The sequence below is a fragment of the Dermochelys coriacea genome, chromosome 1, assembly GCF_009764565.3.
Source record: "Dermochelys coriacea isolate rDerCor1 chromosome 1, rDerCor1.pri.v4, whole genome shotgun sequence".
Classification (NCBI taxonomy): Eukaryota; Metazoa; Chordata; order Testudines; family Dermochelyidae; genus Dermochelys; species Dermochelys coriacea.
In genome coordinates, this window is record NC_050068.2 from 108458472 (window position 1) to 108475199 (window position 16728).

General features: G+C 40.8%; 1 protein-coding gene across 2 annotated transcripts in view; it reads left to right on the forward strand.

Moving 5' to 3' along the window:
* COL4A2 (collagen type IV alpha 2 chain) overlaps positions 1-13646 on the forward strand; it is a 226292-nt gene extending 212646 nt beyond the window's left edge. For both annotated transcript variants that reach the window (XM_038392087.2, XM_038392098.2), the window contains exons 42-48: positions 2349-2510; positions 2642-2740; positions 3484-3630; positions 4367-4483; positions 6269-6460; positions 6792-7078; positions 11912-13646. In XM_038392087.2, the coding sequence (XP_038248015.1) occupies positions 2349-2510; positions 2642-2740; positions 3484-3630; positions 4367-4483; positions 6269-6460; positions 6792-7078; positions 11912-12166 (1259 nt within the window). In that variant the 3' untranslated portion in view covers positions 12167-13646. The remainder of the gene's footprint in view (positions 1-2348; positions 2511-2641; positions 2741-3483; positions 3631-4366; positions 4484-6268; positions 6461-6791; positions 7079-11911) is intronic.
* The last annotated feature ends 3082 nt before the right edge of the window (positions 13647-16728 follow it).

The window sequence follows — 16728 nt, forward strand, 5'->3', positions numbered from 1 at the left end:
TCTTAAATGATTCCCAATTATAATTCATGTTTTTCTGATTAAATTCTTCCTCCCAGCTGTTTTGACTCATAATTGTTTTCAGCTTTGTGAAACTGGCCCTCTTAAAGTGACTTTATTCTGCTTGCACATAACCAGCGTAATCAAGTCGTGATCACTTGTACCCAAACTACCATTAATTTTTTAGTTCTGTGATCAGTTCCTCTTTAGAAGAAAATCTGATAAAGAATTCCGCCATGTTGGCTGCCACACTTATTGAGTTATGAAATTGTCATCTAAAATGTTTTGACATTCTAAGGGTGTTTTAGTACTGTCAGCTTGAGACATCTGGTATATGTCATTCAGATTGAAATCCCCCATGATCACACAGCGTTCTTTTCCTCTACACATTAGAGATAATGTGTAAGGAGGCAGTCATCCTACTACCTAGTGTGTTTTGGCTATAAGAGGCACCAACTAATACACCATCTTATGCTTTATCTGTTAGTTGCTCCATAAGCATCCAAGATCATTTTCTTCTGAGTTATCAGTCAATCAGAAACAGGGAATGCCATTTTTAAATAGAATGGCACTCCCCCTCCCCTTTTGCCCACTCGTTTCTTCCTGCCTAGGTTATAACCACTGATTTTTAACATTTCAGTTGTGTCAATCCTCTCACCAGATTTCAGTAATACCAGCTAGATTGAAATATTCTCCTAAATGAGCAATTTCAATTTATCTTGGTTGTTAGCCAGACTCCTAGCATTAGGTTATAGGCAATTAAAGAATTTCTTCTCTTCATATTCTTTGGTTCCTTCATTTTGTTCTTAACATCTCAATTTTGTGCTGAGTGGTCAGATCTTCCTTCTTTTTACCCTCTCCCTGTGTTATTGGTTTAACTGCTTCCTGATTGCTCAATGGGATTTTGGCTCTGAAGTGCTTAAGTCACTTTTGAAAATCAGATTTAGGCTCCAACTGCTAGGCATTTTAGTGCTGAGCACAACACCAAATACCTTTTAAAAATCTGGGCCCTATTTCCATTCTAACTTCAGTGGAAGCTCTGCACCTCTGAAAATGAGGTTTGAAAATTTTGGCTGATTTGTCTACTGTCTACTCAAGACAAAGCTTTAGGGTGGGATTTTCAAATTCTCTTGCCACTGGCCTAGTCCTTCTTCCACTGAAATCTAGGGGAGTTTTATCAATGCTGGGTGCTTTTGAAAATACCATCCTTAAGCTTTAAAAGTAATTATCATTTTCCCTCCATTGTTTGAACATAGGGATATTTTTTCCCTTCCTCCTTCCAGGATGGGAAGTTGCAAGCGCTTACAAAAGACACTTTTTATTAAAAAATAAATAAAAGCTGTAAAAGAAGTAGTCTGTATTCAGATAGACTTTATTTTGACATCAAGCCTCGTGGTTCTTTCTTTTAAAGCTCTTAAACATTGATGGACTACACCAGCTGCTGGAAAGATGTTAGAAGAATCCCAAAGCATTACTTTAAAGGAATTCAACAAATAGGAAAATTAAGTAGCTACCATCCCTTCAGGCTAAATTAATTCTTTCCACCTCATCCCCTTGCATAGTCAGTTGCATCTGAGAAGCTGCCTACTTTCAAAGCAAAAAGCTCCCTTCTGTAAAAGTCATACTCCACTAGACAAGTAGTAGTTTCATAGGAAGAACTGTGGTTGTACTCTACTGATGACAGCTATAGCAAACCCTCCACGGACTCCTTGTCACATAGTGAAGACACATTACAAACTGCCTTTGTCAAGTTCTGCATCAGCATTTCCTCCTCCATTAATACTTTTCCTGAATCCAAGTTTTAGGGCTTTTCTAGACCTGTGCACCTGAGCTGTTAAGTAGTAAAAGCCAGGAAAAACAAATACTATGAAGGGGCCCTTATTGGTTCCCTTCCCATGAACCCTACTTAAGAAACTTTGACTTGAAGGCCTAAGGTAACTAATTCCTTCCATAGTGTAGGATGTCTTAATCTAACATCAGGGCTGCAGAATAGGCAGGGATGGTGTCCTTAGCCTCTGTTTTCCAGAAGCTGGGAATAGGCAACAGGGAATGGATCACTTGATGATTACCTGTTCTGTTCATTTCATCTGGGGCACATGGCATTGGCCACTGTCAGAAGACAGGATATTGAGCTAGGTAGACCTTTGGTCTGACCCAGTATGGCCATTCTTATGTTCTTATGTCTCTTGGGTCCCCTGGGCATTACCCCTCTCCCCACCCCAGGCTCAGTGATTGAAACCTGGCAAGGGACCCATGCTCCACCATGAGGTGACACTGTTAATTTCCCCCCATGTCCATGTTGTCGGTCCTGCCTTTCAACACAGATTCCAATTTAATATGTGCTCTCACAGGCTATCCAGGACCACGGGGCAGACCTGGAATTTTAGCTCCAGCAGGAAGCAAAGGAGAAGATGGTCAAATAGGTGTGCTTGGAGAAGATGGTCAAAAAGGAACTAGAGGTGACCCTGGACCACCAGGGAGAACTGGAATTTCAGGGTACCCTGGACCAAAAGGTACAGCTGGCAAAAAATGAACCCTTTTTTAAAAGAAATGGTTATTTGTTGCTACAGTATATGTTAGAAGTGACCATTTATATTATCTGTGCATAGATACAATAATTCAAATGTGTCATTTTGCATTAAAGGGCATAAAGGCGCACAAGGTCTCATGGGTACTCTTGGCTTAGTGGGAGCTTTTGGTGACACAGGGCCCACTGGACCCAAGGGGGACAGAGGACCTACTGGTGAGTAAGAGCCTTCAGGTGCTATATTTTCCATCAATAAACAAATAAAACTTACCTGCTCAGCAGCCACCACACCTGCCTTCAAACTGACCCCATGGCTGCATTCCTGAATTAACTTCAGGCCAGTTGTGAAGTTTGGGTCCCATCTAAAATTGATTTTAATGTGTATATAAATGAAAAAGGCCAACTCCAAACTTTAGGTTTCAAAAACCTTTAAAATGCCAACCACATACAAACTATAACAACTCCAGCACTAACCCTTACTCAGCCCACCAGAGTAGACCAACAGAAAAGATATTTGGAAATGTAAAAAATCCTGCGCCTCACTAATACCAACCCTCCCTCTTCCCTAAAAGCCTACAAAAATAGATAGTGCTATATCTCGTTCTAGTTTTTTAGGGCACTGCACAACTTTGGATATCACAAGCTACACTCTATCCACTCTTCTGCCTTCTTTCTCCCTTTGTCTCCTTCCACTCATGTATTTTTGCCTGTTTTAACACAATCCCTGAGGCCTGGAATGATTTCCCCACCTTCCAGGATGCCAAGTGACCTCCTACTCCCCAAACCTTGGAAATTGCAAACCCAGATCTGCAGCTGAACTTTATGGCTCATGGTACATCTCTCATATTAATAGTCAACTAAAATGTCCAACCTTAGTACTTCGTTGAGTGACAGAGCACACCAAGGGAAGGGAGTTGTTTTGTCTGAAAATGAGTTCACTTTTTCTTTTTATAATGCAGGTTTTCAAGGACCTCCAGGTTCTCCTGGGCTGCCTGCAGTCCCCCCTAAGCTGGTCACTCACCAGGGTGCAGCAGGCCCACGTGGAAATATAGGTCCCCAAGGCATACTTGGTGAGATGGGGCCCCACGGTCCACCAGGTGATCCAGGTAAGAATTGTGCATTCACACTTGAAGTGCAGTGCTGTTCAGAATAGGGCTTCTGTAAAAGTAGTGCTGTGGGGTTCCCTACCTATTATTATTTCTCACTAATTCTAAATGTAACTGAAGTCACAAGGAAAATTTTCTCACTGCCACCCCTGCAAAAATAAATCCTGAGCAATCAAAATGAAGCTGTGCAGCATGCACATCTTAACCAACTACAACTTAACTGCAGGTCTCTATGACAACCGTGAACCACCCACTGGTCCCGATTGTCATCTTAGATCAATCCAAACTGACTCCATGAGCTGAGGTATACAAATGTCATTGAGGGCAAAATCTGACCTCGAATTTCAAACAACAGTTCTGTTGGTGAGATACATTGAGCTAAATTCCATTCTTCTCCTATAGTTTATATGGGATCTGCAGTGGTAACAGGCATGAAAAATAATAGAATTATGGGGCCCAATCTTGCAGTCCTTTCTCAGGCAAAATTCCTCATTAAAAAGTCAGTGAGGAACTTCGTCTGGGCAAGCATCATAGGATCTTGCTTTTAGTTTCGGTGACAAACTTTGCAGGTCTGACCGAACACGCATGTTTATAATAACCAGATCTGTTGAGTACGTAGATGCTAGGCTTATATGGTAACTTTTCAGAACAGAACTTCACGTTGAGTATCTTACTTTCTGTACTTAAAAAAATAAAATAAAATCTGTCTGATCATGTTGAACTTGATGGTTTTAAGGTTTTAGAGGCCCACCAGGTAAGCCAGGATTCCAAGGACGAGGTGGCATGTCAGCTCTTCCAGGTTTTAGAGGAGATCAAGGACCATCAGGTTTTCCAGGTCTGGTAGGCTTTGAGGGTAAGTGATGTTGCATTATTATTTTTTTTCTTTTCCCCGCTTCATTCTATTAATCTTCTGTTATTAGCACTTTATCATTGTACAATTGTCAACCCTTCTGAAGCAACTCTTCTGACTTCCACTTACATCAAATACCAATGCTCTTACTAGGTTTTGCTGATTAATAGTTTTCATGGAAATAGCTTTAAACAGTCTTTAAAACTAAGTGTTGTAACTAGATCTCAGTGCACGTGTTTTCCATGACCATTCACTCAGATTTTTAAATTAATTTGTTTTAATGCTTGTGCGTCTTCTGTTCTGGCCTTCAGTAAACACGCCAACAATAAGGTTTTACAAACAGGAACGTTCATGAAAATAGAATTTCAAATTCCTACGTAAGGTAAATAGATGAGCAGTTGTGGTACAAGTGGTTGGGTGCGCATCCAGTTAGGAACCAGAAACTTTACCATATGAATTAGCTGAACATTACAAATCAGTACAACCCAAATAAGAATGTCAAATATTGAATATTTGCAGAGAATTGTTCACAGTCAATCACTTTATAGTGTTAAAAAAGTCACCCAAAAAAACTGGCAGGTAATTTTAGATGAAGAATAAATTTTAAAAGAAAATCACTGCTTGCCCATATTGCATGAGCAGAAAGAGGCTAAAGTCATCAGATAATTATTTGTGAATTATTTGCTCAGCTCTAGTATTGAATCACATTCTCCACTTAAAATCTAGAGAGCCCAATCCAACACACTCAGGGACTTCAGCAGAATTGGATCAGTCCTAAAAGTGTAGCTGATTGACTACATTAGCTTTCCATAGAGAGAAGATAAATATCATGCAATAAAATTAAATGTTGAACAGGTCCCATCCCAGTATGTAGATTAGCTGACTATTTTTTATAACCCTATTATCCTCTCAGTGTTTACAAACTGATTGTTTAATAATTTGCTCCGGTATCTTTCCAGATATTGAAGTTAGATTAACTGATCTATAATTCCCCAGGTCCTCCTTGTTCCCCTTTTTAAATATAGGTACTGTGTTTACCCTTCTCCATCTTCTGGGACCTCTCCCATCCTCCTGGAGTTCTCAAAGATAATAGCTAAGGGTGCAGAGATTGCTTCAGGTCATCATTAACCTTTTTATTTTTAATCAAAATATGCATTGAGGCTCCTTAGCCGCCTTCGTGTCATCAGTTATTAGCTCTCCTTCCCTGCTAAGTAGAGGACCTACACTTCCCTTTGTCTTTCTCTTGATCTTAATGTATAAGGAATCTTTTCTCATTCCCTTTTATAACCCTTGCCAGATGTTACACATTTTGTGCCTTAGATGTCTGATTTTGTCCCTACATACTTGGGCTGTTCTTTTGTGCTCTTCCTTATCAATTTGACCATTTTTGGATGATTCATTTTTGATTTTCAGATCATTAAAGAGCTCCAGAGGGAGCCATATTGGCCCCTTACTATTCTTCCAATCTTTCTTCTGCATTGGAATAGTTTGCACCTTTAATATTGTCTCCTTGAGGAACTGCCAGCTTTCCTGAATTCCTCCTTAGATTTTTCTTTCTGCAGGACCTTACTGACCAGCTCTGCTTTTTTGAAGTGCACTGTCCTTATTCTGCTGCCCTCACTCCTTCCTTTCCTTGGAATCATGAAATCCTAGCATTTCACGATCACTGTCACCCAAATTGCCTTCCATCTTCAGATTCACTGCCAATTCCACCCTCTTGATCAGAATCAAGTCTAAAATGGCTATCCCCCAGTTACTGTTTGTTGTCTCTTTCCATTTTTCCCCAAGGTGAACCAGGCCGTCCAGGTAACCCTGGGCTACCAGGTATGCCAGGTCGCAGTGTTAACATTGGGTACCTTCTTGTGAAGCATAGCCAGTCTGAGCAAGAGCCAATGTGCCCAGTTGGTATGAACAAACTCTGGAGTGGCTACAGTCTACTGTATTTTGAAGGACAGGAAAAAGCACATAACCAGGATCTTGGTATGTACGTGGCTCTTTAATATCTCAACATTTGACACTTTCAATCTGATTTTCCCACTCAAAGCTAAAGGCACACAAAATTATAGACCATTTCTGAATATGTGGGCTTCGGTGCATATTAGGCTAGGATGCCTAGAAATGACAGCAGATTGGAACTAAATATCTTTCTTTCATCTTCCTCTGGAGGTGGTTTCTCCAGATCATTATTGAAGTTTGAGTGGAACAAAAATATAAATGTTACTGAATTATGCAGGTATGCGCAATAAGCTAAAAATAAATTCTTACTTGAACGTGCACATGCTAAAGATATGTGATGGTTTATTTTTTACAGGGTTGGCTGGATCCTGTTTGGCTCATTTTAGTACCATGCCTTTCCTCTACTGTAACCCTGGGGATGTCTGTTATTATGCAAGCCGAAATGATAAATCCTACTGGCTCTCAACCACAGCACCTCTTCCAATGATGCCTGTGGCAGAAGAAGAAATTAGACCATATATCAGTCGTTGTTCCGTCTGTGAAGCCCCAGCTGTTGCAATTGCTGTCCATAGTCAAGATGTTTCTATTCCACACTGCCCTGAAGGGTGGCGCAGTTTATGGATTGGATATTCCTTCCTCATGGTATTTGTCCTTTTCAACATTTGCTGACAGTATCACACACAGTTACATTAAGCTGGGCTCCCACCTATTGGCTAAGTTGTTCAGGTTTAGGTTCAGGTTTGCTAAAAATCCAAACGCACTGACCCTTCCCATAGAAGCAGGGAGGAGAAATGTGTGGGGAAAACTGCTCTCTCCCTCATCATGGAGGCCAATTGAAGTTACATGAAGGGTTGGGGCAACAGTTTCTCTCCAACCAGATTAGTACGTGGAGTTTTGAGTGACTATGCTCCAAGTGACAAATTGTACCTGACAGCAGAAGATATGATCCACTTTATGTTGTAAAGAAAATAGACCCTCCAAACAAAAAAGACGTTTGAGCTAAGAATAAAAATGTCAGCTAGAGTTTATGCACTTAGGTGGGCCCATTAAGTCATTGTCAGCGAGAAAGAGGATGAGGAGTAGGTAATAGGCCTTTCAGGAACAATGATAAGTAACTGATCTGACAAAATCACTGACCTGCACAAAAAGGGAGAATTAGACTGTCAATCAAAAATACTAAGTAGTAAAGTGAAGATTACTTTTATTTTCAACAAACAAAAGCTATTTTTAAGCAACTTGACATTTCATGATGTTTTTGGTTTGTCCCAGCTTTCAAATTGAAAATTATTCATCCTTAAGACCAATGTTCCCTCTAATTTTTTCCATCTATGTGCAGAATGAATTTTGTTATGTGTATCAATATCGAGGTAATGTGTGGATATGCGCCACCAGTAGAAACAAAATATCTAGATATAATATTTATTTTTTTTAAAAGTTACCATAGGGATAATTAACCCAGACAGGATAGGTTAGGCATTTTAGAACTCATTAATCAAAGAATTAAATTTAAGCATAAGAGAGAAATAAAATTATGAAATGCAAAGACCAGTCAAAAAACTAAAATAACAGCCCTTTGAAAGAATAAAATTACAGAGAATATACGTGCATTGCAGGAAGTACCAAGAAGTAACAACAACAACCGAATGCAGAATTCGCCCTAGAATAAGTAATATCCCACTAGGTGTGTACGATAAGTTAGAGAGAGGTATGTCTGACCAAGGCTTAGGGAACTATAAAGGCACTCGGCTAAGAATGGTGATTGGTACTGTATGAGAACCTGGATAGACAGGAACACCTAGGTTCTAATCTCAGCTCCTACTACTGATTTTGTTTCTGGCCTTCTGAAGGTTATTTAAGTAGACCTGGTCAGAAAATAGATTTTCCTCCCACAGGAAATGTCACCAAAACAAAAAGGTTTCAGAGTAGCAGCCGTGTTAGTTTGTATTCGCAAAAAGAAAAGGAGTACTTGTGGCACCTTAGAGACTAACAAATTTATTAGAGCATAAGCTTTCGTGAGCTACAGCTCACTTCATCGATGCATTTGGTCAAATGAAGTGAGCTGTAGCTCACGAAAGCTTATGCTCTAATAAATTTGTTAGTCTCTAAGGTGCCACAAGTACTCCTTTTCTTTTTGCGAAAACAAAAAGCACTCTCTTTCATGGACTTTTCCACAGCAAATGCTGACTATTAAACAATCACCAACCAAAAAAAAAAAATTCAAACTACAAAACTAAAATTTAAAAAATTGAAGAAACCACTTTAGTGGCACTAATGAATGATCTCCTCTAGTCAACAGATAGAGGACAGACACCCATTCTCATCCTGCTCGATCTCTCTGCATTCAATACTGTTGATAAGGAGATTCTGCTCTCTCACCTGAGAGAGGTGGCAGTAGTCTCGGATAATGCATTAAAATAGTCCGTCCTTCCTGAAAGACCACTCCCAATGAGTAGTGATAAGAAACTTCCCTCCCCCACTAGACCCCTCACTTGTGGAGTTCACAAGGATCAATGCTCTCTCTGATCCTTTTCAACATCTACAGTCAACCAGTAAGTGAACTGGTCAGATGACACAGACTCAAGTACCAGCAATATGCAGATCTATCTTTCATCACATAAGACACTACCACCAAGATGGCCCAGTGCTTGGATGAAAAATAGCTGGTGGCAGCTGAACCTGAGCAAGACAGAGGTGGTGATGGGGGGCAGAGGAAAATATATTGAAGAGTTTGCAGCCGTGGTGCAGTCTCCAGGGGTTAAAGAAGCACAACCATAATTAGTTTAGTCTGTTGTCTAGGAGTACTCTTGGATTTCTTCCTGACACAGAGCTCTCATCTAGCAGCCTCGGAGAGAAACACTTTCTACCACCTCCACTTGTGTCCCAGCCTGACAAACGAAAACCTGGCCTCAGTTATTCATGCCTGTCACTGCTTAGCTGGACTCCAGCAATGCAATATACCTGGGCATGAAACAGTCAATATGTAGGAAACTCTGCAGTGCATCTCCTCTGCCACACACGCTACTGGGAACATGTCAGAACTGACCTCTGCTCTGTACACTGGTTTCAGATAGAATATCAAATCAAGTTCAAGGCAGAGATGACCCATGCCTGCTGAGAGTGAGGGGAAGACGACAAAGTGAGGGCTGCCAGCTTCAGCAGTGTTACTGAACATGCTCAGTATAAGCCAAGCAGCAAATCTGGGGGGAGGTGGGATGTGACCCCATGTCCTCTCCATGTGTCGCCTCTGGTTCAAGGTCTCGCTCTTTATCTTCAAAGCGCTCCATGGCCTGGGCCCAGGATATCTAAAAGACTGTCTAGAGCTCAGGACGAATAGACCCTGGTGTACAACTTTGCTCCTCTGACCCGATGGAACTCCCACCAAGGGTAAAGCTCATCTGGGTGGCAGATGGAACTTTCTCCAGGGTCTGATCCCAGACTGGAAGGAACTTCCCCAGTAACTAAGACCTATCACAAACCTCACCACTTTCTCCTTCATGTTCAAGACACATTTCTTTGACCTTGCTTTCTCTAACACACACATAGTATCTTTTTATATATATAAAGATGGCTGTTGCTACCAAAACAAGACACCTAGCTGGGGAGAGGGTGAGTGAACAAATAACCTGTGACAGGAGTTAGTTAAATCCAATCCATTTACTGGAAGGTGCTCAGGTACTGTGCTGATGAGCCTGGTATTAAAACCTATATAGAACAGAATACCTCATAGGAGTGCTTGTTTGTAACGCCTTGTCTAAATACTAAGCATTGGTAAGGAGAGAGCTGCAGCCCTGGCAACAAGAAGTAGATTTCCCAGTACAAAGTCCTTTGCTACCAAGAAAAGTGCCAAAAACTGCAAGTGTTTACAGGAGGAAAGCTTCAGTTTTTTGATCTGTGTATGCACCACAGCATTAGCAATTAAGCAAAGGCTAGTGGAGTGGCTGGTTAGGATACAGGGTGGGGTTTTGAACACTGAAGAATAAGATTTGTTATACATGATGTTCCTGATGATCTCAAGAAAAGCATATTTAGTTCAATAGTGTTTCATGACAACTTCCTTGGTTTCAGTAAAATGGTAGATCCTTCTTCTTGGGTGTTAGAGTTAGGGGCCAGTCCTGCAAAGAGATCAGCATGGGTCACCCAGCGTCCTGCTGAAGTCAGTGGGGCTTCATGCAGAAGAACAGGGCATGCCTGGCCAAATCCTGTTGCAGGTGCAGAGCCTTGGTGAGTAGAAATTAGATTTCTTTTGAGCGCATTAGCAGTTGGTAGGTCATTAAGATAGCTGAAAATACTCTGTTGTGTGATTCTGTTCAGGATAACACAGAATCACTGTTCAAATGGTACTTAAAGTTTATGTGAAGTGTCACGAGCTGCAGCTGTGAGTGAAAAGATTTGAAGGCTACTTAACAAAATGTAAATGGGAGGCCATCATTTATCTGGAGGCAAATGAGTTAAGTCTGGGAGCTAAGAGCTTTGTTACACTAAGACACATTTTGGTTTGCTGCCCACCCCATTTCCGCCCATATATAGGAGAAGAGGGCCAAGTTCATCCCTGGTGACACCGCACTGATTAAGTATTGCACTAGACCTGAAACTGAACAGTGTTTAACACCTCAGAGATTAAAGCATTGGTGCTGAACCCAGAATCATAGGTACCCTATGGCAATCTGAGTGAGAGAACGGTGAAAGGAGAGGAATTCTTACCATACCTATTTTAGCACTGTGGTAAAAGCTCAGTTTCTACTTTTGTTACTGATCTGTGGACAGCTTTGCAAGCTGAACAACAGTTGGCCTGTGCAGTGAAAGGCAAGAAATGAGGGTTTATTCTTACTATGTTTTTATATGAATTAAAAACCAAACCTGTTGATTTGGTTTCTCCTGTTACATTAAAAATTGAAGGGTTTTGAGGGATGGAAGAAAAAGGCGATAGGAGAATAAATGTTAAATGTTTTTGCAAAAGTAGAGAGAGGTCTGTTGGGATGTTCACTGCTACTTGCTAGTTTCAGCAGCACACCATTAAAAGGGAGGGATGTAGTTCTTAAAGGGGTACAATAAAGATTGTGTCAGTTTTGCTTAGAGATGTCATTTAAAAAGAGTATGAATTATGCATATCTTAATGTACCATTATTGCCATGAAAATATGAAATCTTAAATGTCTGGAGTAAAGAAGAGGTAGATAGGGTTAAAATGGAAAATGTAGATAGTTTAAGGATCTACTCCTACAAACTTTACTGTGAGTAATCAACAATAGTACTCCCATAAGTCTTAAACATGGGGGTGAGGTTTGCAAGATTGGCCCTATGTATGCCTCAGTAGGAATGTTCTACAGTGAGAACTCTTCAGGTAACAGATTTAGAAGTCATTTTATCCTTGGTCTCCTCCCTCCCCCACCTGTTGATTATTGACAATATTGATCTAGCACAGTGATTTGTGTAGCCCTGTCCTGTATCTGAACACTACCTTCTTTGTGTCTCATAGCACACTGGAGCTGGTGATGAAGGCGGAGGACAGTCACTGGTTTCTCCTGGGAGCTGTCTGGAAGACTTCAGAGCTACTCCTTTCATTGAATGCAATGGTGCCCGAGGAACGTGCCACTACTATGCAAACAAATATAGCTTCTGGCTTACCACTATTAACCAGCAATTCCAGAGCTTGCCCTCAGCAGATACGCTCAAGGCAGGTCTCATCCGAACTCATATCAGCAGATGTCAAGTGTGCATGAAAAATTTGTAATATATATAATATATCGCTAGGAGTAAAAGGAAAATGTTTCTACAGTGTTCTAGACCTATCACAGTGGTGCTTATTTAACTTATTACCTCAAAAGCTGAATGAAAAGTTTATAAGTGTCTGTAAAAGCACAAAGGCTTATACCAAATGCTGGCCGCTTCTCCTATCATACAGTATATTGTGCTAGTCTAACACCATGTTATTTGCTAATTGAGTCAAATACTCAATCTTGAAACACCAAAAAAAACAAAAAACAAAACCCCACAAAAAACCATCCAGTTACTAATCTAAATTCTCTTGGGTAGATCTGTTCTCTAACATGTTTGAAGTAAACATTCAATGAAATGTACGTCTTGTCTTAGTTTATTGTTAACAGGTGTAGTTCACATTAATTAAGTGGTAACATACAACAGTAAAATGTAAGTGCTAGCACAGCAGTGGGCTAACCTTTAGGAAGTACTCCTAGATCTGAGCCCCATGCCCAGCCTTTGAACTTACCTTTTACTGTAATAAAAGTTTATACCTGGGTACTTACAATGGAAAGATAGGTTGTTTTAAACTCCCCATGCCTTTGCCATGCTTTTTGTCCTACCACTTTCACCACCAGAGAGTTTATAAACATTCTGAATTACCTCAGGTAGCCACATTTAGTGTTACTCTCTTCTTCTTGCAATGAGAACAGTTCATTACTAATGGCAGCGTGTTACTTCACAAACTTATCACACTTTTCCAGTTACACCCCACATCACAGGATAACTAAAGCGGGTCTTTATTCTGTGCCACCACAACAGAAAGGAGCAAATGCCCACTAGACACATGGGACCACAAGAGGGAGAGAGCATCATGCTTTCTTCCTTTAACCACCATGCCATGTGCTTAACAACATTGTGTGGTTAGGGCTCCATATTAATTTGGTTATATGGTTGTGGAGCAGCCACTATACAAAATACGCCCCTGAAAAACCCATGCTATGTGCACAGATTTCTCAGCTGAAGTTATTATTACTCAATACAGCTTTATCTTCAGATCCAAAAACTTCAAAACTCCTGCAAAAGATCTACTGGGTTTGCTACATGGTTACCGACAGAGATTAACAGCTTTTTCTGTAGAAAAAAAACATTAGGCCCAAGGGTAAGCTGTCCCGCATGACCCTGGGAGAGAAGAGTGAACCACATGATGATAAACCCCTTGCTTATTTTCTTCTGAGTTTCTTATGCAGCCTGGTAATAAGCATGATAAATACCATGACACTTAAATGTTTCCAGCAAGATTTTTTGTGGGGAGAGCAGCTACATTTACTAGCATGGGTGAAAAGCACTATGTAAGCTTACTGCGCTGGCTTTAAAATAATCAGTAGTTATCTCCTCCACATCAGTTTTAACTTATGCAGTTCACCTTTCCCCTGCTTCACTGATTGTTGGGTTTTGTAATTATGGTCCCTTATTGCTGTAATTATCTTAAATAAAGTTTGTTTTTTCTATACCTCTACTTGTTGATTGTTTCAATTCTCTAAACATATGCCAGGCTCTCCTATTACATTTGCAGATTACTTTAATAGATGTTAGTTTGGGAGCTTGGATTTGTTTGGTTTGTTTAAAAAAAAAAATTAGAGATCATGTTAATTGGATATCAGCAGAAGTATCAAAAGGTGGCCAAATAAGCTTCCTCAATCTAAATTCAAACCATTTAACCCAACAGGGGTCTGCTCAGTCTGTCAGCTAGAGACACACAAGCGTTTCAGAGAGAGGATGCTAAGTAGATGCTATTCCATCCATTGTTACGAGGAGAGAGAATTTAACCAGTTCCTCAGTTGCCTATCATCATCTTTGGCAACGCAGCTCTGAGGTCTGGTCTACGCTAAAAAATTGGTTGCCCCAGCTATGTAAAAAATCCACACCCCTGAACAACGTAGTTAAGGTGACCTGACCCTTGGGGTAGACAGCTCTAGGTCAATAGAAGAATTCTTCCATTGCAGCATTTCACAATGTAGACAAGCTCTCAGTGGAATCCTGGGATGGAGATTAACCATAGAATCTATAATGGTCTGTAAAATTACAGAGCAGAGGAGCCTCGCCTTGATGAAAAGAGTAGACATACAAGTGTATTTAAAGAATTCTCAGCTAGCGTGTTTTCTGCAATGACGTATTTTCTTATTTTAGATAAACTTACTCATTGTGGGTATATCCTCAACATTCCTGTGAGGTAAGAGAGCATTATCCCTATCTGATAGGCAAGGGCCGAGGACAAAGATTAAGTAACTTGCCTAAGTCATGGCAGAGCCCAGTATCCAACCTCTGTCGATTTTGGTGATTCAGCTACAAGAGCCAATCTCCCTAACAGACAAAGCCACCTAATATTTGTTTCAGCTAAATTAAGCCATTAAATGGTAAACACAGTGTAGGCAATATCACCCAAAGCTGTCTCATGCCTGAGAATTACCATAAGTTACATATTGCAGTACCACCCCTGAATCAATGTACCTCTTCAAGTATTTGGCAAATAACTAACTACTGAACTAAATATTCCTCACTTCTGAATTTTGCAGTGTGCAATTAATGCAAGAGCATTGCAACAGGGAATAGTGTCCATTTGTTTACAGATGCTCTAATATATTTATTAAAATCAGCTACCAGATCTACTTCAGTTTCTTTGCTTTAGCAGAAATTTCACCTAAATTTTGCCTGCAGTGAATTTTACAATACAAGGGAATGTTTTTAGGCCTGTGAAACTGTAGCTGAGAAGCATTTATTTGTCAGTTGATTTATAGAGCCATAGAATTTAAGGCCAGAAGGGACCACCAGATAATCTAGTCTGACCCTGTATAGCACAGACTGCCAGCATCACCTATCATCTGCACACTAACTCGAACAGCTGAAATTCAACCAAAGCATTACAGCCCATGAGAGACTACAATCATGTGCCAGAGGTAGATAATAGGAGGGACCAAAGCCCCTGCTATGGCAGGGAAATGATTAAGTGAGATATATCCAGATAATCCTGGCAAGTTACCGGGACAGCTCTCTGTGTACACAGAACTGAGAATCACCTGGTTAGCCCCTGCCTCTAGCATGAGGTAGATTCGTCTGTGCCTGGCACCATCTAACACCACCAGCCTTTCAGCCACTAAAGCATTCGCTTTTGGGCTATGCCAGCCCTGTTTTAACCTTGCAGGTTAACAATGGGTGCACCTCAGTTCCCCGTGTCTTTTCGTATCATTCCCCTGTGATATCAGCCCGACACTGGCTACTCATTGAAATTCTAGATCCCCTGCCCTCTAAGGTGTCATGTATCCCAGCTCACCAGTTCTACCTTAAACCACTGGTCCCATATAGCACACAGCACTTGTGAAAGTAGATTTATTTTAAAAAGAATAAAGATTTAACTAGAAATGAGAGTGGTTGAAATAAAAGTTACAATACAAAACAAAAATCACAAAACAAACTTGGATCTACTCCTATTAATATTTACCTTTCCTATCTAGTAAAGTAAGTTCCCCCTGCCCAAGGCTGTTGCAGTGATGGCTGCTTTCAAAGAACTGGGATCCAAACATTCATGAAACTCCCCCCTATCCACAAGGGGCTCCTTCTGTGAATAATTAGAGAGGCTCTTTCCCTCTCTCCTGTGATACTGAAACAGTCTTTTGTTTCTATTTACAGCCAAAGCGAACCCCAGTCTCCTTGTAAATTTTTTTTTTTTAATTTTCTAGTAGTTTCAATTGTTTGCTGTTGCTTCTGACGTTTTCCCATTCAAAGCCTTAGCATTGTGCAAGGCTAAACAATTGAGCCTTGCATTGCATCTCTGACTAAACAGGGCAGGGTGACAACTTCCCCCTGCCCGAATGGGCAGTCACCAAGACACACTATCCCCAGTACCTAATTTTTACCCTGAGTTCATAAAGCATACTTTTGATATAAATACATTATTCCTTAATTACCACCATTCATACAATGATTATGAATCTTGACAAGTCACAGGGTTTCTGTAGATATCTTACATGTTACTCTTTATAGATAAATATCCTGGAAGACGTGTTTGCTGTAGTGAGTTTGTCAAGTCTGAGGTGGGAGTTGTTAGCAAAGAAAAGGACCTCTATTACCAAATGATCCGCACCCATACGCTGCAGAGGAAGGTGAAAAATCCCCAAGGTCACTGCCAATCCAATCTGAGGGAAAATTCCATCCTCACCCCGCAGATGGCCATCAGTTAGTCCCTGAACATGTGAGCACGAACCATCCAGCCAAGCACCTGAGAGAGTGAATGATCAGAGCCACCTCAGAACCCTGGCTCTCCCAATCCAATGGGCCATCTCCAGCCCTGGCCATCCCTGATTTTTTAGAGGAAGGAGATTTAAAATAACCTCTCAGAATACACTGGGGAGAGAAAATCCCTTCCTGACCCTTGTGGGTGGCCAGCTGAAATGTTCCTCAAGCTTGCACTTCAGGAACATAAAACAAACGGGAGTGAGCAGCGGGGCTGTTTATCCCTGCCCCTCCCCCCACCATTACAAACAACCCCATCTTACACTTGCACTCAAATTCACCTAACTCTCTCTTAAAACTAATTAA